This window comes from Rousettus aegyptiacus, unplaced genomic scaffold (assembly GCF_014176215.1).
Source record: "Rousettus aegyptiacus isolate mRouAeg1 unplaced genomic scaffold, mRouAeg1.p scaffold_m13_p_18, whole genome shotgun sequence".
Taxonomy (NCBI): domain Eukaryota; kingdom Metazoa; phylum Chordata; class Mammalia; order Chiroptera; family Pteropodidae; genus Rousettus; species Rousettus aegyptiacus.
The window spans coordinates 4,973,940-4,997,134 of NW_023416293.1; the positions used below are offsets into that span (position 1 = coordinate 4,973,940).

The 23,195-nt window shown below is 40.3% G+C and overlaps 2 protein-coding genes across 6 annotated transcripts in view; one reads left to right on the forward strand and one right to left on the reverse strand.

The window, feature by feature from the left end:
- WDR26 (WD repeat domain 26) overlaps nucleotides 1–5,097 on the forward strand; it is a 39,201-nt gene extending 34,104 nt beyond the window's left edge. For both annotated transcript variants that reach the window (XM_016165458.2, XM_016165457.2), the window contains exon 14: nucleotides 386–5,097. In XM_016165458.2, coding sequence (XP_016020944.1) covers nucleotides 386–411 — 26 coding nt within the window. In that variant the 3' untranslated portion in view covers nucleotides 412–5,097. The remainder of the gene's footprint in view (nucleotides 1–385) is intronic.
- Nucleotides 5,098–5,768: 671 nt separating this feature from the next.
- CNIH4 (cornichon family AMPA receptor auxiliary protein 4) lies at nucleotides 5,769–22,916 on the reverse strand. Of its 4 annotated transcripts, none has more exons than XM_036235418.1 (5): nucleotides 22,782–22,916; nucleotides 20,569–20,637; nucleotides 18,267–18,379; nucleotides 14,810–14,903; nucleotides 5,769–9,020 (listed from the first exon to the last, which is right to left on the reverse strand). In XM_036235418.1, exons 1-4 carry the CDS (start codon nucleotides 22,848–22,850, stop codon nucleotides 14,810–14,812), a joined length of 345 nt encoding a protein of 114 aa, XP_036091311.1. In that variant the 5' UTR covers nucleotides 22,851–22,916; the 3' UTR covers nucleotides 5,769–9,020. The 4 variants fall into 4 exon arrangements, with proteins under 4 accessions (XP_036091311.1, XP_036091310.1, XP_016020946.1 ...); XM_036235417.1 differs by having other exon boundaries at nucleotides 14,810–14,950; XM_016165460.2 differs by lacking the exon at nucleotides 5,769–9,020 and adding an exon at nucleotides 11,505–11,699.
- Nucleotides 22,917–23,195: the final 279 nt, after the last annotated feature.

A 23,195-nucleotide genomic window follows, 5' to 3' on the forward strand; every position in this document is an offset into this window, starting at 1 on the left:
CTTAAATACAGTTACAACGCACAGTTCTACCTTGGACTGCCAGATGTTTCTTTCCTCTTTTCTATTGTAAACTGTCAGAGTTTTTTATGCTGCATAACTATTTCAAGGTTTATTTTAAAAGTATGATTCACTTGGGTTCTCCAATAATCAAAATGATCATGAATTTAGACTAATATAGAGCCTAATGCATGATGTAGACACATTGTTTTAATGGTTATGATGAAAATGTCAAGATTGTGCCTTGATGTGATTGTTTTTTAATGTTACTGTATGTTATAATGTCATGATGTTGATTTTAAAACTTTCTAACCGGTGACTTTTTTCTCCCCTTCCCTTTTTCTTCCTCCTTCCACCCCAATACACATTTCATCTTGTCTTCATTCAGAGGAATGCAGTAGCATGGATAGTTGATGGCGAATTTGGAGCAGACGACTTCTGTTTAACTTAAATTAGTCGTATTTTAATGGCTTGGGATTTGGTGCAAACAAACATGATTGATAGCTGGACAGACATGCTCGTCATGAAAAAAGAACCATTTCTGAAGCCCGATTGGGGCCAAACATATACACCTTGCTTCATAGTAACCAGTTGAGATGAAGCACGTCGTTAGAACGTTGTTGGACACCGTGTTGAATTACCCCCCCATCGGTTGTGAAGAACTGTGCTACATTCAGGCTTACCCATTGAACTCAGTATATATATTTTTTTCCCTCCTGCCTTTTGTCTGGTGGGATACCATTCTTGTTGCTCTTCTGTGTAATGAAGTTTAAATGCTTGTTTGGAAAACTTTATTTAACAGTTTAGAAGGCTTGATAGGAAGAGTGCATTAGTCTGAAGAGTATACATTGGATAGGAAAGAATTTCCTTCTTTTGTTTCTCCAAATCTTTCCGCCTTATTTAGCTTGAGATCTTTGCAGCTTGGTTCATGGATTCTAGCCTTGCCCGTTGCGCAGTATATACTGATCCAGATGATAAACCAGTGAACTATGTCAAAAGCACTCTCAATATTACATTTGACAAAAAGTTTTGTACTTTTCACACAGCTTGTTGCCCCGTAAAAGGGTTAACAGCACAATTTTTTAAAAATAAATTAAGAAGTATTTATAGGATCAAAGTGACTTCATTTGTATACATTTGGAATCTAAACCAGCTAAAACCAGTTTCCTCTATAAACTTAATACGCAGCATAACTGATGCTCTTCTGGAATACCACACGAGACGTGGTCAGAAACAGTGCTTAGAAGGACATTACACCGGAAAGTCAGAGTAATTCTTGGAAGGTTTCTCCCTTTTGTTTTATTCCTGAAGTAACATCAGTACCTGATCTTGAAGAATTTCAATATTCAAAAAGAGAATTTTAAATATATACCAACGCGAGAGGTCAGTAGTCAGTTTAGGTTTTCAACAAAGCTTGTTCCAAGTTGTTCACAACTTGGGCACCGGCTTGTGATCTAGCGAGAGGAGAAGCCAGCGGAGTGACCGCTTCACAAGTTCACAGCCTAAGGATTAGAAGAATTCAGCAGGTCACAAACGTACATAAACTGGGTTTAAAACCTCATAGTCATTTCTCTTAATTGCCCTTAATATTTTGCCATTTAGGGATACATAAATTTAAAGAATATTTCTTCTCAGTTTTTCAGATATTGCCATACCGAACCTCATTCTAAACTGGTGCTGTGGATAGTTTTTCCCTCTCCCCTCCCCTTTTAGTTTAAGGAAAGGTTTCCTTTATGGAAAAGCACTTTTAATTTTGAGAATTTCACATTTAAAATAAGCCAAAAGCCTGGTGTTCACATTGTGCTTTTAACCCCGTAACAGCTGGATACAGCATCCTTAGACTCCTTTGAAATCCCCTCTCTTTCGGTAGAGGAAAAATACGGTGACCACAGCTGTTGTGCTGGGAAGAGGAGTAGGAATGCCCCCAAAATAAGATTCTGGTGAAGATTAGTGTTGTACAAAGTTCCCCGTTAGGCCAGCCAAGTCTGTAATATAGCACCATGAGTAGACTCCAGGATCCACAAACGAGAGAGGCGTGGATGTCAGGAATGACTTCCATTGGGGGTGGGGGGAGGTAGGGGATGGCAGCAGGGAGAAACGGGAAAGTCAGGGAAGGGGAGAAGAAAGAAAAACACAATTGGCCTTAAAACAGCACGATTCTCCCAAAAGTTCTCACAGAGAAAATGACAGATCGTGGTCAGCAGATTATTTTATCAAATTGGTATGTAAAAGATTTCTTTAAGCTCCATTTTGCAGAGACCACCACTTAGAGAATCAAGAATTTCTGTTTTGATACTTCTAAGTTAACTATGTTACAGTTTATCTGGTACTTCATTTTTAACTAAAATTACTTTTTACTTTAAGCTTGAATAAAAACCTTCATTGGTAACTGTATATAATTAAGTGGCAACTTCTCTTTACCTCAGTACAGTTAAATCTATTCATGTTTTAAGTGGTCCACTGTTATACCCTGAAGCCGTTAATGCGCCCCAGTCTCTACAGTAACATCGCTGACAACACGTGGGTATAGAAACTCCACAGCTGTTTACAAATGTGGTTACAGTGTGCTTGGGGACATTTGTAACATTCAGTGAGATCTGTGCCCATTCAGGGGCAATTTGGCACTCAGATTCTCCTATACTTCACCCAGCCACCCCTAGATCTGAGTTTTCAGAGTGCTTCTGAAGTACAGTTCAAAACACTTTAAAAAAGTGGAGTAAAAGTGAGGCACATCTTACAAGAATATAACTCCATTAAAACGGAGTAACAACTATGCAAAGGTTTCTACAGCAGCTAGGTGAGTTTGTTTTCCAGGTCTGTCTAAACCGGCAGCTTCCTATATATACTGGTACTTTGCTGTGCCAATTTGCTGTAAATGTCTATTCCATGCATTTGCCATGCAGTGACTGTGCTAGAAAGGTGAAATAAACTGAAGAAACCTAGGATTTTATGGTACAAAGAACCCGGTAGCAGGATGGTCTAACCCGTAGATAAAACTGAAAACTTCGGATAGTGCTATAGTCCGCATAGGGTTAAGAGTGAGAATATTCGTGAGAAAACTATCAAGCCAACCGCAGGATACTAACAAATGTATAAACTGAAAAGTACCAATACTTTTTGCACATAGATCAAAATAGAGTGGAGAATTTTGGCTCCAAAAATCAGGTTAGTAGGCTCATTTCCATGTGCTTAAAAATGTTTTTGTTGTTCATTGATTAAGGGCTAGAGCAAGTATGAAATTAAATGTCTTTTTCCTCCAAGTAATTGGTTATTAATAGTGCAGCGTTGGTCTCGGGGGTTACTAAGATCGCTGTGTGGGTGGCGGTAAGGACTTAGCGTGGGAAATTAGTTGGGAGGGGTGGAAAAGCTTCAGTTTGGGTTTTTGTACGTTATTGCTGTTCATGCCAGCTACATTTCTGTTACTCTTATTGGCCAAGTACTTGTCTATTAAACCAGGTAAGTAGTCTAAACAGGAAATTTTATTTGTCAATGTCCCTACAAATTGGTCCATTTTAGAGGGTGGGAAAACAAAAAGGGATTACCTCACTTTAAAGATAAACCAATTAAAATTACCTGCTAGTTGAAAGAAGAAGACCCAATTTTTGACAGTATTGTCTTAATCTGAAATCACACGAGTAGTAGTACGGTGATTTTTATTAGGAGTGTTCTCCCTCTAGAGTGGCATTCCGTGACATTAATAGAAAACCCTTCTTTCCCACCCCTCCCCATCTTGAAATTTTCTTTTTTAGGATGTTGGTTCCTGCACACAAGAACTGACCCTAGCACCTCTGCTCACAGTGGTAAATATACCGCTCATCTCTTGAAAGGGACATGTCCATGTCAGTTTCTTTCACAGCAGAAGAATGGCTGCTTTTGAATGGGGAGGAAAGAAGACATTTTTCTTAGTATCCTTTTTGTCCCATCTCAAAAATGTATAACTTCAGTTTTACTTTAATTTCTCATTTAGTCTTCAGCAGCTCTCTTTTGGGGTTGCTCTCCAAAATATTACTTCCATTTCAAAAACCATGTTTGATTTAATATAAACTGCTAATTTAAGAGAAGAGGTGAATTTGCATTTACACTTAGACACTTTCTAAAAACAGGGTGAACTTAATTGAAATTTTTCAGTGTTGTTAAGCTATTGTTATAGTAGCTGCCCTATAGTTGCAAAAACAAAACCTATAAAAACTCATCCCCTATCTACTTAATCCAGATAGCCTGGATTTAATGAAACGAATAGTATAAAAATGTGTGCCTGTGTGTTGTTGTATGTGTGTGTGGAAGAGAGAGAGTACTTAATCCATAAGAAGGCCTGGAGACAGCTGTTCTGGGCTCTCGTCAGTTTTACTAAAAGTCTCGTGCACATGTGAAGTGCCCTCTCTGAATTTAAGGTTTGGTTAATACTGGTATATTTTTATAAGATTGAAATCGTGTCCCCATCTTTAACTTAAAACATTTTCATTATCAGGGTCAATGTGCTAAAACTGAATCATAACATTTTTAGGCACAGATGGAAAAAAATGTTATTGGCTCCTTGAAAATGTGTGTGTGTGGCGAGGGAAAATAGATCCACAAAAGCATGTATGTACTTACAAACCAAGCTGTAGAGATCAAGAAAAGAACTTAAGTGGTGATCTCAAGATTTCTAAATTGTCAAGATTTACATGGCATTGTGGTGGAACTAGTTAACACTTAGAGCTTTTGGTATGTAATAACTATTTGCTATGGACTGATTAAATGTTTCAAAGGATTGTGTTCTTAAATTTTGGGGGGTTTTCGGTTTTTTTTTTTTTAACTGCCTCTCAGATTACATTTAGTAGTTTAAATTTCTTTATTTCATTAAAGCATAAAAAACTTCAGGTCTCTGATATTTATTTTCACTTGTTCTACTAATTATTTACAAAACACCCTTTGTTAACTTTTATAAATGTGTAGTATATTAAACATCTTTAAAATTTTGTTCAGCTGAAGCTCCATTAACTTGATTTGCTTTACTGGGATTTTTTTTTTTTTTTTTCATACACCTTTCCATGTCAGTGCATAGCACTTAACCAATCGTTTGTATTCCCTTTCAATCCAATAAACAGAATGAATAAGTAATTGTTGCTGTGTTAAATCTCCTAATATCCATTAATCTGCATGTTTAAATAGTACTATTTGTACCTAAAACAATTGATGTGCTGAATTTGACTTCCATATATTTACCTGGAGTTTTTGACTGGTGCTCAAGGAAGCATAGCTTCATCTGTTGGGCTGTCTTTTTAAAGAGCTATTGTATGCAATCGTGAATTCATTTAGAAAACAGTTAAGGAACATTTATATTTTAAAGGAATCACATGCCCTATTTTCAAAAATATTACTGCATCTGAAATTATGCAGCTAGGCACTGAAAATGATTATTAGAAAAAATAGATTTCCAGTTTGAAATTTAAGTTCATATCATAATTGTATAGTTCTTTAAAAGATCTTAGAGAAAGCATTCAATGTGTACACATCTACAGTCATGTATTTATGAAAAAAGGAAAAGCCAATCGCCCCATCAGAGTGAATTATTACAAAAGTGAACTTTAATAGTTTTGCTAAGAGTGGAGTTCTGCACAGTAAAAGGAAGTTCAAATCTGTTGATGAGCTGTAACAGAGCGTCACCTGAGGGTAGCAGACCCACTAGGGAGGCAGGACAGCGCTCTCCACACTGCCGCTCACCGATGCGAAAGTCGTAGTTTGCAACTTCCTCTGATCTCTGGGCAAGAGAAGGGAGTTTTCCTTTTTTGTTCTTTTTTAAATACAGCAGTATGTTGCACACTTAGCTAATTTAGAATGTTAAATATTCATATGCATTGTTTTATGCCAGATCCTGACACCAGGTATAGCAATTTTCCAATCTTAAATCTAAGAGGAGACAGTTGTATATTAAGATACAGTTCGGTTCCCTTCTACTTAAACAAAAGCTTATGGTCTTTATAAAGTTAAGTCATCATTAAATGACTTCTACTTGAATTTTTTTTTCCCAGAAAAAACTTTTTGTTATGGAAGTTTCAACAGACAAAATGATCCCGTCATCCTAACACTGCTTCCAAGAATCTTACATGTCTGTCAGTTTTGTGGCAGTGGGCTTGTCTCCCTCAAACTTGGCATGCTGAACGTGAGCTTGCTGTGTATGAAACTATTCTGACCATGTGGTTAGCAAACCGTTAAAACAGCATGTAAGTCTAGCTAATGCCGGAAACGGAAGGACAAATACATTTTCAATCAAGTTTTCATTCCTCTTCTGATTATTGGCTGCTTTGGTCACTATATAGATGCAACTGGGGTCCCTCATATACTATTTAAGACTTTTACAACTTCAGGAAAATGATCTTATTTATTTAAGACATAGTTAACCATGGGGATAGACTGTATCTAGAATTCAAACTAATATGCTAAATGTTTTTAATTTAACTTTCAGATCTCTAAGCCACCTTGTAGTCCAAATTTATTAAAACCCCAAGAAATGTTATGGTAGCAGTTGGCACTAATCCACTTAACTGGTTTTGGAGAACCACAAGACTATGTTGTATCAGTTCAGCATCGAGACCAAGAATTAAAAGCAGGAGCAAGAAAGGTACTGAAAGAACCACAACACTGCACCACTGTTTGGTCATTGAGTAACCGCAGTACGTAACAGGTATTCATTTGGGCAAATCCATTAAATAAACGAAGTGGCATGAAGGAGCTGGAACTCGGAGCGAGGTGCCTCCAAGCCTGTTTGGTGCACCACGCCATGTAAACCTCCCTCGGTCTGGAGATGGCCATTGAGCTCGCAATAAAATTGACTTCAAACTTGTCAAAGATAGGTGAAAAGTTTAAGGGCCCGCTTGACTAAGTCTAGTTAACTGCACAGTTATAAAAGAAAATGGCACTTCTGAAATTATACCAGGATACTTTTCTCCATGCAATGAAAGCAGTCAAAACATGTTTTGTAGAAGAAGATCTCCACAATAATTTTGAATATCTTTGAATTGTTTTATAAATTTAAAGTGTAGTGGCTAAAATCCTATCAGTTGGTGTGTCACTTCAGACAAGTGACTTGACCTGTAGCCCAGTTCCCTCAGCTATAAAAGCCGCTAACAGTAACCTACCAAGGGGCACAATGATGCGAGAATGCACATAGTATAACCACAATGTTTAAAGGGTGATTTAAAAGTTAACAGAAGATGTTCAGCAAGATCCAGAACATTGGAGGTTCTACACAACAAATGATCACTGTCAAGTGACTCAGTTTTTTCAACAGATGGCAAGGGAAAGAGAGGAAACCTAATAGATTGAAGAGACAAGAGACGTTAACCAAATTAAATATACAGATCTTGTTTGGATCCCAATGTGAACAAACCAATTGTAAAACTTTTGAACCAGTGGGGTAAATCTGGGCACCAACTGGATATTTAGTACTAAGGAATTACTAGTTTATGTATGACATTGGTACTATGGCTAAGTGTGTGTGTGTGTATGTTAAGAACACTCACATTACAGAGATATGCACAGGAATATCACATAATGATGTCTGGTGACTCAAAACAGTGGGGGAGGGAAGGTAGATTATGGATAAAAAAAAAAAAAAAAAAGAATGCCCATGAGTTTGATTACTGTAGCAAGTAAAACAGAAAATTACCAAATAATTACCCTTGCCCTGCAGGTCTCTGATAGACCTGTCGCTTTTAATTGATCAGGTTCAACTGTCACCCAATTTGCATCCAATCTATGAAACAGGCTGCTGATCAAATCAAGTGAAAAGACTAGGCTGTAGAATTTGATTCCATGTTATAGCCTCTCCCCTCCCAAGACTATCAATTTGAGTGAACTGAGTTGCGAAAATAGACAAAAGATTCAAGCTCCTTCCTTGTTCAAGTGCCAGCCTGTTGCCCAAAGAGTGTGCGGTACTTAGATTAGCAGGCAGGAGACTGAGTCCTCTGGATGAACAAAGGGGATTCTGATAAAGCACAGGGCCCTGAGAAGCAAACTGGGAGTCAGGGAGAGAGGGCTGGAGACGCAGCGCACAGTGTCAGCTCAGACTCTTCCTCTGCCCTCTGGTTATCTGACAGACACATGAGGTGCCCCATCAGAGAACAGGAATGTGAGTTATTTGTTAAACCGATTCACCGTTTTAACTAGGTTGCCATGTTTAATGGGAACTGATAAAGATGAAACCAAGATTACGCCATAATGAATGTAGCAAACCAAATATACAGCAGAGGAAGCCACAGTCAAACCACTAAGCTCTCAGCTCACCGATTTCTGACCACCCACCCACCCACTCACTTGTCCCCACCCACCTTCAGAGGGAAGAAACAAAACAAAAGCTTTTATCACGGATGTCTTCTGAAGAGCAGCTTGAGCTCAGTACCAAGCCAGCTCAGTGAGCAAACCCTTTAAGTATGGTTCCGCCAGATTATTACCGTGACTACAGCAGCTCACGATGCTAACCCTAATGCTTTGAAAGACCCCGTCATTAGATTGTATTTAATTAGAGAAAAACAGTTTGGCTACTACTACCTTTGAGAATTTTCAGAAGTGTGGCTTAAAGCCAAAAAGCTTCACTGACAAACCCTCAGAAAGCCAAATAGGCCCATTTGAACAGCCTTGTTAACTACAAGAACATTCCAATCTTTGTTACACTACACAGCAAAATAGTGTATTTGGTTCAAAGTGCATAAACTCGGGTGGCAGAAATCTAGATAAGCACAGAATTTCAGACAACCTTTTCTACCATGCTGCCTGTTTCTATATATTAGAACGAGTTTATTTACATTTGGGGGACAATTGCACCTTATACACAGACTTTTCACCACAACTACTTCTGACAAAATATTACCTGTGAGCAAAGCTGATTTCACAAGTCTCAAGTGTACCAAACACAACAGCTTCCTTCGCTAGTCTAGCATGACACAACATTTCGTAATGTGGCCTTGAAAACAAAGATGATGGGCTTCGATTATGTTGCTCCATTGCTGCTTCTCTGACGTAAAGGACATCAGTTAGAGTTCTTGCTGAAAGAGCAATAGAACAACGCAATCAGATTCACTTGTTCGTCCAACAATCATTTATTGTCTTTGTGTGCAAGGCACTGAGCTGGGTGCCGGGAGCAGCAGGAACGAGATACAAACATGAGAAGAGCGCACTCTGCCCTCCAGGAGCGTACAGTCTAGCGGGAGGTTAACTGAACACAATTAACTAATACCAGATAGAAAGTGGTAAGTGCCACAGGAGATAAAAGTTCCGTGGGAAGTAAGACCAGGCGAGAAAAAGCCGAATCTGGACTCAGCCCACTGTCGTCTGTGTGGCAGGAAAAGGTAGCTGAGGGACCTGCCGGGCTTCGAAGGACTGAGCTACATCTTAGATCTTGCTTCCTCAGCGCTCTCAGTGAGGGTCCAGTGATTAGCAAGGGCACCTGCTGCCATTGAGAGGATGGGAGGACAAAGACAAGGGAAAATGACACGACACACAAAGAAAACTATCGTGCACACAGGCGCACCCCCGGCAGTCTGCACCGGCTGGGCCCTGGGCGCTGCGCCTTCACAGAGGGCCAGGGAAGAGGAGGGCCCGGCGCCACCACCAGGGCCCCGACGCAATCTCTAGGCCTCACTTCTCAATCTTTAAGATTGGAGAAGTTACACCAAAGGATCGCCACGGTCCTCTGCGACTCTCCAATCAGAGGAAAGCATAGACAAGTAACATTTAGCATCTCAACCACAGCTTAAAAGTTAGTGCTTTTTTACCCTCTACATCATTTATAGAGACGCCCCTAAAAAATTTAAAAATAAAACCTAGTTACCCTCTTTTCCTGGCTTTGATACAGACAAGCAACACAAGAAAGGTGGTTTTGTTTGTTTTTAACCATGGTTCACGTTCCAGAAGAGCTCCTGTCCTTTGTTGCAAACCAAACACCCTTCTGATGTGCGTGACCTCAGCGACTGATGCCCGACATGCACACTGCCAGCCAGAGGCCCTCTCAGCTGCACGGGTTCTATTTTGGTTATTTGGAATACTGGAACGAGAATATGACACGTTTTGGTCAACGGTCTGCCACCACCTTTGAGCGTCTTGCCTCTCAGTTCTACGGATTTAAGTTCTCCAGGGGCTTCCACCGCTTCAATAGTTTGAGCAGAACATTACGAGGCACTGGAAGTCAGGAAGAAAGGCAGAGAGAAGGGACTGGTTTTTTTATTTTTATTTTTTAAAGACAACGGTGCCTTAGAAGAAAGAGGTATCTAAGATTTCTTGGCTCTTTGCCTGGCAGAAATCCAAGATAACCACAAGTAGCAATTTCTGAGACCCCAAGGAAGCCAAAAGGACCGAGTACACTTTGCCTGCCATTTCATATTCCTTTCATGTGTAGCCAGGGCACTATGTCCATCCTTGAAACATGGGTATCTGTATAGTGAGTTCTGCTAGCTCTGACTTCTGCAATGGCTACACTTAGTCCAAGGTTGAAAGGACATGTAACATCTGATCTTTTAGTGAACGCACGCCTTGTTTAGCCATCCAATTCTGAGTGAATAATCCCTTTGGACTCTGCTACAAAACAGAGTCATGTTTTGCCTAAATTCCAACACTTCAGATAGCAACATTAAAGCACAAACTAGGACTGAGAATAAACTGCCAGGTTCACTTTACCCGGCAAACAGAGCCAGTGAGGTTAACTGCTTTGGCCAACTGCAAGAGGTTACGATATAGCTCAGAAAGAACTGAGTTTGGCTGGGTATTGCCAGGTATATAAAATGGCTTGTCTCCCAACCGACACAGTGGCCAGAGCAGCAGGAGCGAAGTGGTAGATGGATCTGGCACCACGCAGAGCGCTGACAAACTCAGCCTCACCGACACTGACTGGCTACTCCTGCTCCCGCCAAATCACCTCTCCGAACCCACTCAGAATGTATCGGAGAGAGAAAATACAATCGGATCAATGAGAATAGAAAAACAGACCTGGCAAGAGCCAGCGGGGGTGTGTAGGGTTGGGGGTGACAGTGGAGGCAGTAGCTTTTAAACGAAAGCTCTTGATTAAATTTTGGGTTCCTCTTTTTTCCTTTCTGTAATCAGGAATTACACTGTACCTGGACAACCTGGACAAATGGCTTTTAAGGTTTCACAAGTTCTGCAAGGAAATATATAATTTTTAAAATGTTTTCTGTTAACATTCTCATGAAAGCACTTTCAGCTGACAATCCCATAAATCTTTAAACTGTAATTCAATACACGAAACTGCCACAATGCAGCCAAAAGGGTAATGTGCTTGCTTTCCTCCTGTGCCCGGATCACAGTGCTGTCACACTCCGGCTTTTCGGGCTACTGGGCGAGCGGCTCTGCTCCTTCACTAAGATGCCCCTAGGGGGCGCCCTCCGCTCCTGCGGCAGGCGCGCCTGGGCAGCGGTCCTGATCCTGCATGCAAACCGTCAATGCACGGATGGAGGAGGACGCCGTCAGGTGCTGGGGGTCAGGCCAAAGCTGAGAACCAGAAATCTACGAAAACTCAATTCATGGTTTTTAAATACTTTATATGGTAAAAATACAGCAAAAATATTTTTTTGTTCAAAGAGGAAAAAATATACTGCTATGGTTACGGTTCTAAGGATGAATTAAGTAGTCTCTGGCTCCTCAGCTGAACACTGTAGTGTAGGCTGACTTCTCGGCTTCTCTGGCTTCAGTCATTTATCAAAGCTAAAATCATACTGTGGAGAGAAGAAATTCAGGTTACTAATGTTTCCGCAGGAACGTCCTACAGAGCTTGGTCTGTCCAGACTTGTAACCCTAAGGCTTGGCACGGAACATTCATTTGAGTGAAAGACAATCACTTATACCTAAAAGAAAGAAAATCTGTATTAGGGCTTCTTGATGTCCTATGTTTATCACTAAAAAAAAAAAAAGTAAGTGGGGTGAGGAGAATAACCTAAAACCAATGTTGGGCTATAGTTTAGAAAAAACAAACTATGTCCAGGGAAAAAACTTTAAATTTCTAGCCAGACCTTTGCACATGCTGTCCCTCCGCCTGGAACCCCGCCCCTCCCCCGGCATACCTCATCGACCTACTAAGTTCCTGTTCAGGCTCCCCTAGCGGGCTCCCCGGCCCTCGTTGGGAAGGCAGGCCTCAGCCCAGGGCAGGTGCCCGGCTCCTTCCAGCACTTACTCCACGGGCCCCGCCTACGTTCCCACCCCTGGGCGAGAGGAGGACCTGGGGCAGCATCCGGGAGTCATCACTTTCGTTTCCAGGATAAACCCAAACACTGCGACACCAGCTTCCAGCTTTTACAGAGGGACTACGTGCTGCTCCTTTGTGTCACCTGCAGTGCCTTATACAGTGTCCGACACATAGCAGTCACCCAACAAATACTCTATTAAAACCATCAGTCAGCAATAACACAACTATCATTTTCTTTCATAGAGTCAGCCTTGCTCTGCTGAGATTAAATGATGAAAACACATGGAAATAGCCTCACGTTGCTCATGGCCTATGCTGTTGCTGCAAGGTCAGTTGTCCAAACCGAACCACATTAATTATACTCAGTGCACAGCACAGATGAATGGTAGCTAATATTTTTGAAAGACTTTTTTTAGAGTTTACTACAGGTCGACACAGACCTAAGTGCTGTACAGGCATTATCTCATTTAGTCCGCGTCAGGATCTGAATAGGTAGGTACTATTACTAGCTCATCTTCATGTAAACAAATCGAGGCACAGAGAGGTTAAGAAACTTGCTCCAGGTCGCACAGTGATTGAGTGGCAGAGCCCAGATTTCCCTCATAGCACCTAACCAAAACACCAAAGGCACAGATTCTACCAATCTCTAAAGAAGATGGGCATCTTTTTCCCCTTTAATTCTATCTAACAAACCTTGAGTGCATGCCATGTGCAAGGCACCATGCGACCTGCAGCCAGTGATAACGGAGAGGAGCAGCACGGAATCCCGCATTAGAAAAGTGATGATTTGGAAATAAAACCACTTTTAAACAGCAACCAAAAGCTAAGGGCAACGTGTTACAAGGACATCTTCTGAGACTACTCTTTCATCTTGACTCCTTGAACCATGGGTGATGCCAAGGAGTAAGGTGACAGCAATGTGGCTAAAAATAACAAGCTGAGGAGGGAAGAGGGAAGAAAAGGAGGAGAAAAAGCAGGGATGCAGCAGTGAGAAAGCACTAGCTACTCAGTCGAACCCGACACGCAGGCTGTCTGTCTCTCACTTAGTGATGAAGAACCACGAACCTGCCCCCGAGCTGCTGCCTGGCTGTCCAATCCCCAGTCTTCAGTCCGTCTTCCCACCGCTTTAAATTCAACAACTGGGAGCTAAGAAACTCTGGTGCATTTTTAAATCCTAAGAGTCCAGGTCTACTAAGCAAGACACTGCTCCCTAATCCTACATTTACTCCCAGCAGTCGGGCAACAGTGGCTGTACCCACGGCTGTCTCAAGAAGTTCCTGTTACCAAGGCCCAAGGAATGTCCACTCTGGTTTGCACCCCAACAATGCAAATGCAAAACCTGGAGGGGGAGGATGAAGAAAAACTAACCTTGAGCTGACTCGAGCTCGCTTATCTTCTCTTAGGAAACAAACATAAAGGAATGTACATGATGCCAAAGATACCTTCACATCATTTAACTTAAGAAATAAAAATGACAATAGGTGTGTCATCATGTTCTTAATATTAATTTGCTCTTTATTCTTCATCTTTAATACTATGATTAAAAATTAAGCACATTAACAGTGACATAGGGTATGAAAACTAGAAACTGGTACCAGGGTGCTTTTTCCGTCCTAATTTTTTAATACAGAAAAGCGAATAAGATAAATAGTGAAAAAGAAACCATCTAAACTCCAACTCCAATCTAATCTATGCTGGTGGGTGGAATTAGAACAGTAAAAGTCTAGGAAGCCTGCTTATTAAGGCAGAGGCTGAGATGGTTCTGACTTTTAAACTATTTCAGACAAAACTGCAGTTTTCTAACTTGCTATATCTATACAGATTCTAATTATTAGCACTTTTCCAAGGAATGAAAGTTTAGATCAGCACAAGTTTTTCCCAAAAGTTTTTATACTTATGTGAAAAATTAAAATTTACCTGGGAAAAGAGAGGAATACTCTAAGTTCATATACAAAGGTTAAGCCTGACTTCTAGCATTTTAAATATTTAATAAAATCATACACACATGACAATTCTCTTTTTTGTTCTAGCTATGCATCCACAACAGGTTTTAAAACAAGGTGGCATGTTCATCTAAAACATAAAATAATAAATTTAATGTGAAACAGGACTGCATGTGTCTGACAGCCAGTCCTTATTAATTCTTACTTCCCATTTTTTATAACCTAAGACTGATGCAATTTTACCGGAACAGACCACTTAGCATGTTGGAGAATTAGCATCTCACCTCAATTCCTTACTGCCAAAAAAGATAAGCCCAACTGGATATAAGTTGCTGAGAGCTGCTGCCAGTGGTCTGGCATCATATGAGTGTGACAATCTCTGGGGTACACAGATTAAAATTTATAACAGGCATTGAGACCTTGTGACTGGATACCAGGGCAGGAAAAGAGCAGTGACAGTTTTAAGCATATTGACAGCCCCTATCACTAAGGAATAACTAATACCCCCAAGTAACTCTACTGTAGGCCAGGGAGGATGCTGATTCAATGACATTCATAAAAACATCTACACAGCCACAAGATATTCACAGAATCCCCCAATGCTCTCCAATGTCAGTGCTAAATTCTACAATATAGTAACATCTCATCCACAAAAGCAGGCATGGCATCCGAAAAAGTTCCAGGAAGACTGAAGACTCACCTATAAAGATACATGAAGAAACAGAGCAAGTGGAAACCAAGCTTGATCATGGCTTCTTTCATGTGTGACTTCAGCTGCCCTCGATTGTGTATTTCTGTTGGATCAAACACTCCCATGTTACCACTTGGCACCATAATGAACCTAATAAATTAAGGGATGCACGTATATTAAAAAGAAAATCAAATCATCAGCATAAATAGTCAAAAATAAGTTACCATTAATAATCAACATTTAAAAGTGAACCAATTGTAGCAGTTTTAAATTCAAACCAAATATGGACAGGGTAGTATGATATCACCAGTTACCATTTAGTCTTCCTTTGAAAGATACGATACTGTTAATTTTTGGTGTAATTTTGTGCCCCCTAAAAAAAATACAGTAACACACTAGAGAAGACTATTTTACGCATTGAGACCCTCTTACCCATCTTCTGTAGAAAACTACTGAACCAGTCATACCTACAATGTTTCACGTTAACACAAATGAAGAGGGCTCCAAAACCAAACCAATTTTATCAAGTTCTTTGAAACTTCTTTATCTACAAAGTCCTAAATTAATTAATGCTATTCCCTTCACCTTCACACCATCTTTACAAGGAAGAGTAGTATCACACATAATTATTCCCATTTCACAGATGGCAATAAAAAGAGAGACTGTATGTCCAGAATAGAAATTTCCTCTCTGGTGCTCCTCTGATCAATAGATAATGTCTCCATCTGCAAGATTTATAAATGGAACCAACCTTAAAAGAGCAATTTAGAGAAGAGAAAACAAATGATTTAGAGTAAATGCTACTGTGGTAAAATAAAACTCTTCGGTTAAGACAGTAAATGGATAGTTCCAACTCAAAATGCAATATCTAACTCTACGTTACTCTTTAAAAAAATACAGATTAAATGCAAAAGTAAACACGTAAGAAATGTGCTTTTTACAGTGGTGGAGGGATGACTACAGGGGGGGAATAGGAACAGGGCTACAGGTCGATACACACGCCGAGTTCCCAATCCAGGCCAATTCAACTCGGATCAGAGCAGACTCAAATTTTTTTTTTAAAAATCTTGATTATAATATATTCAATATACTATGAAGTCTCTTGGGTTCTTCAGATGATATATCACATTTCATATTTGCTTAATATCATTGCGTTTCTATAATAGCTACACATGATAGTCTTCTTCCTCCTTCACTGACTCTTTTTACAAATAAATTGGGTTACTTTGAGAGAAACAATGAGCTTCAGCATCTTGGCTTCAACATCCAGACCGTGACGCTTGTGCGATGCCCACGTCCTCACCTAGCACTGTTTGTGACCTCCTCCAGCTTTCGCGTCCACGCTTCTTCTAGTTCTTCCTCACTCTTGCCACACACTCAGCGTTCTCAACTGTGACTTACGTGAAATGCCTCTCTGAGTTCCACAAATCTTAAATTCTTGGCCAAATCCTAATAGTCCATCTTTAGCTGGAGAGAGGGTCTGTACCTCTGAATATCCAGATAACATCTCAACTCGAAGTGTCTCAAAGAGTCTTATTCGTCTCTGTCTTCTAGGTTATTGAATAAGAGTGTCACCATTTTCTTGGTGGTCCTTAAACACCTTCTCTTATTCAGTTCTGACTTCTCTCTTCATAGGTAGTAGATCAAAATCTTGTCCATTTTCCTTTCCTATCACCACCTAACAGAGCTGTGTTTCCCTACCTCTGGCTATACCTCCATCAAATAAATATACGACGCTTCCAGAAAAATCTTCCCAAAGCATAATTTATTTCATGTCAACTTAGCTACTCAAAACATATAGAACAAAGAAGATATATAAATGCTAATAAGCACATTAAAAGATACTCAGTATCATTAGTCATTAGGGAAATGTAACCCAAAACCACAATGAAACACCACTTCATAGCCAATAGGATGGCTAAAATAAAAAAGACACACAAGTGTGGCAAGGATGTGGAGAAATTGGAACCCTCAGTGTTTTGCCTCTTTGTCCTGTGGGTAGAGTCCATTTCATCAATATCTGTATCCCCAACGGATAAAGTACAGACATCTGAAAAGAGGACATGATCCACCTGTCGATTTTTTTTTACCTTTTTAAATAGATGGTAACTTTGTGAGCAGCAGCCAACTGTAACTGCCATTATCAGGGCAATAAACACACATGGTCTTTGTCTCTATAATTATAGCAAACAGAATCTGTGAACTTTATTGCCCCTCAAATAAAACTTCATCGAGCCTTCCACCAGTCTGTGATACAGGCAGAGAAGTCATGCCAAAGGCCGCCCTCCTCTGGCCCATCTTCCTTGCTAGTGGAGGTGACTGGTACTGTGGTCTGGGTTATCAGTGAGATGCACAGTCTCAAAGGTTTCCATTCTCACTCCCAAATCTGTGTTCCACTTACAGTATCCACAGTGTCACAGGGACACTGAGCTGTGCTAAAAGCCTGTGTGGACTCACACCTCATCAGAAGCATAAGGAGTCTGTGATTCTAGTGCTAAGCTCAGGTTACAGTGTTGGTCTAAGATGACCATGAGAGAGCAATGAGAAACTGAGAAGAAAACAAAAAATTCTACCCCTCTGGACCCGCCATCTGGACATGAGGTACAGAGAGTTAAAAACTTTCCCCTGGCTCAAGGTTCCAGTGTCCTGATCTTTATAAAATCATTCCCAGATACACTCACTTCCTCCTCTCCACTGCCTTCCATCATCTTTTCAGGCACTTCCTGTCCTCTCTCCGCTCTCCTCTATTCTTTCCTATTCTAACTGCACCTTTAAAAACTCACCCTTAAAAATAAGCCCAAGATTTTACCTAAAAAAAAAAAACTAGATATAAATAAAATTAAAGCCTTACAATTTAGTAGAGTAGCAACCTAACACAAAAATAATCCCAGGTTTGTCAAGATTATTCCACAGTTCTTCACAAGAAAATATGCAATATACGATAGCCCAACTATAAAACCATATTCAATTAGTGTTTATATTGAGCTATGGTTGAACGAACTTCCTAAATTTATTAAGTCAAAATTTTGAAGTTATCGAATTGGCTTTGAAATGAAATTTTCTTTGGAGCATTCCAAGTACATTCTAATTAAAAACTGCAGATATAAATAACAAGGACCTTTTATTATATTCTCAGGCTTTTGATCATTCTAAAAGGAAAATGATAGACAAGACAATAAAAAAATTTCACAAGTCTTTAGACATCACAATTAAACATTACACATTTTTAAAATTTGCAAATGTAAATATATTTTTACTACAAGACAGAGCCATGCAAATTGCTACTTGCCCAGTATACTAAAGTAAACAAAAATTTATGCTGACTTAATAAAGCATTTTGCTGTCATTTATTTTATGACTGGCATATATTTTTTTTTTTTTTGAGAACACTGTTAAACTTTAAAAAAAAAAAAATTTCTTTAAACTGTAGTAAACTAGACACAAGCAGTAAATAAACTATACTCACCGATATATATTCCAAGCGGCAACAGGCAAGTTGAGAAGGAAGATAAACCAGTGCAATGAAATGAGCATTAATACAGTAACAATGGTGTGGCCAATCAATTCTGGAATTACCCACTGTAAGGGAAGAACAGAGTATTACATCTCACTTCTCTATTCTTCCTGAATGTACATGTCATTTGAAATTAAATCAATGAAGGTACAGGGAACTTCCAAGCTAGTGTTTCAAGATATTTTTAGACTCAGATGTCCCAGATTTGCATCATGATAGAACTGCTTACCCCATGCAAATACAGCAGAGCATAGCTTAAATATAATGCACTTAAATTTCAATTACACTTGTCCTAAGCAAAGATTCCAATTCATTCACTAAGCAGGCATGATTGGCAATTAGGGAAACATAGGGTATTATTTACTTTCTATTCCAATATCTATACTAATGCCTCTTACTCTAATTTGGGATGCTATATCCACATACATGCTGCCTTTTAAGCCAGAATGTCACTCTCGAACATTTTTCAACATCCAGACTCCTAAGGGAAATCATTTCATACTCAGTCATCCACACACACTTTCTCTCTCTCACACACACACATACACACACACACACACACAAATAGCACTTTAACAACAGCAGCTCAGAGCTGAACAAACGTGATAGTGAACTGGGATACCAGAATCCCAGCCTAGTGGCTTTAGAGCACCCAGTGCCGTGATCGGTGCTCTCCTTTTTTACTGTGCAGTATTCAAGTTCTCATGCATCAGCAGCCACTTTGGCAGGTTCTCAATTCACCAACGCTCTTCTCCTATGAGTAGAAATTTTTCTCTTAATAAAGCTTAATAGCTAATATTTACAGAGTCTGAAACTGGCACTTCCCACTTACAGAAATGAGGGAAGTAAAACTCAGGTTAAGTAACTTGGCCAAGGTCACGCAACTACTTAATGGCACAGCAATATAAGATATGCCCAGACACACTGGACCCAGATCTCTTTGCATTTAGATTTTTAGGTAATTTTTTTGCAAACAAAGAAGAGACTTTCTGGGCCTTAAACCTAATTTGCAACTAACTGGAACTTTTTAATATGTTATATGCATTTTTTAAAATGTGACCAATTTAATATATGCTTCCAAGTGTAAGCTGCAAAGTCAAACAACCTGGGATGGAATTCACGCTCTACCCTATTTATTAGCTGTGCAAACTAGGAAAAGTTACTTATAAAAATTAACATTAAAAAAACTACCTAATTTCAAATTGAAAGGGTAACTTTCTGAGATAATCCCTTCTTTGTATTTAGATTATTTTTATTAAAAAAATACCCGACTAAAATATTAAGAAATATAAAAAGAAATCAATTCATTTGATTATATAGTCATTTTTCTAAAGAAGACCTGAAACTAATATAATGTTATATATTATATCCTAATTAAAAACAGCTTTTAAAAGAACTCTCAAAGCATAGCAGATAAACAGATAATCATTTATTTAAATCTATCGGTATATTAAACCATGTTCTGAAAAATTTGAAAGAGAGAACAAAGGAAGAGGGAAGGAAGGGAGAGAAGGAAAAAGGAGGGAGGGAAGAAATAAGAGGAGGAGGAATATAGTTAACCAGATATTTTAACTTTCGAAGTGTATCTTTATTTACTTCATGGGCCAGAGAAAATTTAGTAGACTGAAGATGTGAAAGACACATGGGAATCATTTTAGGTCAAGCCAAAAGCACCTCTTTAGTACTGTATTTTTAATTAAATTTTATCTGGAAAGCCCGTCTGTCTGCTCATCTCATAAAATGAATCAGGACCAATTGGTTCCTCTAAATCTAGACAAGCTCTGCAACTCAGAATGGTCTTGTCAATATAGAGTTCTGACTAGGTTCTAAAGGTAAAATGGCTTTAAAACAAAACAGCTAATTAACTCCATTTCTCGGCAAGCCACAAAAAGAAGCTTTTCTTTCATGCAACAAAAGACAGACCGAGTTTTTTTTTCCATGAATAGAGAAGAAGGCGTTTGGACACAAGACAAAAACAATTACACTCACAAGGAACCTTTACCTAGTCTGAGTAGTGACGCTGTCCATTGAGGACAAAAAGACAAGAAAGAAGCAGAGTAAAGAAACAAGTTAGCTCTTCTACTACAGTTTCTTGATCTAAAATATTGCAACACACATAGTTCCACCGACACTCTAATAAGAGACAACAGGCACCCTAAAATCAAATATACATATATTGGTTACCCATAATAATCTCTAACAGAAAATGGAGAACTGCCTTTGATACCAGAAGATGAGCAAAGAAATGTCTTACCTTGTTTAATTTCGAGCAACATGATCTAGCATTAATGTAATCACATTCTAAATCAGACAATGTAATTATCTGATGATCAAGATAAGGAATTATTAGACTTCTTTTATAATAACTATTTGCTTTTAAGTTTCAGAAAGCAATCTGAATTGCAAGCCAGAATTACATTTGACATGAACAAATTTAGTTATATCTCTAAAGCTCACTCATGAGACAACACAATTTTCTGATTTATGTTCCTTCGACAAATAATTTTCACAAAATGATCCTCTTATTATGCTCAATTTTAACGTGACCCATGCCAGAACAATTCCACAAACCTCAGTGGTTATAAGAAATGGAAAATACGACTTATCAAAACAGTTTAAATGTTAAAATCCTGAATTCCAAATAGTAAAAAAAAAAAGTGTTTTGATAAATCCATACAATATCTTTGAAGACTTAAGATATTAAAAAGGAAAACAGGATAGAAAACTAAATACAGCAGAGCTATGTCAGCAGTGATTTTGCCTTGAAAGTTGGATTACAAATGATTTGTTTTCCTAATACTTTTCTCTATTTCCTAAACTTTCACAGTAATTATACTGGAATTAAAAGGGAAAAAAAGGTTTTTAGTACAAAATAGAAACTCATTAGAAATCGTCAAAGTAAAACTGCTGCTCAATTGGCAAGGGGACGGGGAGGAGGCACAGCAATATTTACAGAATACTGGCCATAAGCAGGTGCTTAACACATGTTCTCACTAGACACATATGTGGGAACAAAAAATTCCCACTTTAGTGTATGACCATGCCACCCCGAAGGTGCCCAAGCTTATCTAATCTTGGCTAAGCAGGGTCGAGCCTGGTTAGTACTTGGATGGGAGACCGCCTAGGAAGACCAGGTGCTGGAGGCATTTAAAAAAAAAAAAAAAATCCCCACTTTAAAGATGAGAAAACTAAGGCGGAGAGAGATGATGTAATGTGCATAACAAATATCTAACTAAGCCAGAAGTCCTCATTTCAAATTTTGTGTCCTGCTACATACAACAGGCTGCCTCTTCATAATAAAATGTGAAGCCACATTGAAAACGTACCCTGCACAACTACCCTAAAGCCTGGAAGCTCTGGCAAACAAAAAGCTTAATTCCAGAAGAAAAGGGTACATGATTCCTATGATTTCCAAAGAAAGAAGAAAAAAATCCAGTTTCTCATGCTTTTTTCCCTCTGGCTTATGTTTAATTCAATGGATCGTGCAACACTGGGCGACAGGACTAGATGATCCCTCAAGAGCAGAGAAGAGTTGTGGTCCACACGGATTCTAGAGTGCTAGGATGAACGGCCATTTATTGGTCAGACAAATACAATTTGAATATTGTAACATGAAAAGCCATTAAAAACCTTCTGAAGTTTAGACATGGACAGTCCCAGAAGTGTAAAAGTTGAGAGTCTGGGAACTGAATCATGGATATTAAATTCACAGAAATGCAATCGCCACGGGCAACCATAATAATCGATAGCAGGCGGTTTTTAAAATCCTTCCCAACACTCCCTACAAGACGGCATTGTGAAAGAGGCACCCCGCTCGTTTTTGAAACGAGTCGACTCCTGAATGTGAAGGGTCCCAAGTTCCAACACTCGCGAGAACAAAGAGCCGGGCGGCGGGGGTGTTTCCCAAAGAATGACAAGTGGCGGCAAATCGCCTCCGCTCGTCCCAGCGCCGCGCTGCCCACTAGCGAGCATCCCCGGGACAAGGGCAGTCGCTCTCGGGACCCCCCCACCCCCGAAAACACACACGCCTGCGCCCCGCTTCCGACAAAGGGCCCGGCCCAGGGGCTCTCCAAGAAAAACCGCGGCCCTTGTTCTCTAGAGGGCCGAAAGGGAAGTAAACCGCGACCCCTCTCCCCCGAGGACCGCGGGGAGGCCAAGAGCCAGCCCCGCTCGCTGCAGGGCGGGTCCGGGCATCGGGGGGCGAGCGGCGGCGGGCGGGCCTGGCCGGGGCGCGCCGGGACAGAGGCCCGCTCGGCCCCCGGGTGCGGGGCGGCCGGCAGCCTGGGCAGAGAGGGGCAGCGAGGGCTCTCCTCCTGCCCGAGCTCGCCACACCTGCCCCGGCGGCCCACGCCCGCCGCCTCTCTCGCTGTCACACACCTGCCCTGGTTCCCACCCAGGCCCAGCCTGAGCCTTGTCCCTCCCGCGGAGCGCCCCAGGGCGGCCTCCACCCGCCTCAGGCAAGGATACGAAGTACACTGAAAGGAAGATGAGCGCGCAACAGTCGAGGAGAGAAAAGACGAACACCACCGCCTCCATCCTCCTCCAGCGGCGCCGCTCGTTCCGTCAAACCCGCTCTGCTGCCCCGACCCGCCCCGACCCTGATAGGCCCCTGCCCCCGCTTACTGGCGTGTGTAGTCCGCCCCGCTGGGGCGCGGCACGCCGGGAATTGTAGTCCACATTAAAAAAAAAATTCCGCCACAACTCCGGTGCACGCTGGGAAATGTAGTCCATTGGTTCGAATACCTGTCAAAGAAGTTGGGCAAGGCCTCTCTCTACTCTAAATCTGATTCCTTCCAGAAATTAGTCAAGGTGTATTTACGGAACACTTGTAATCTGCTGGATACTCAGTAGAACTTCTTTGCCATATGCGAAACTTTCTTT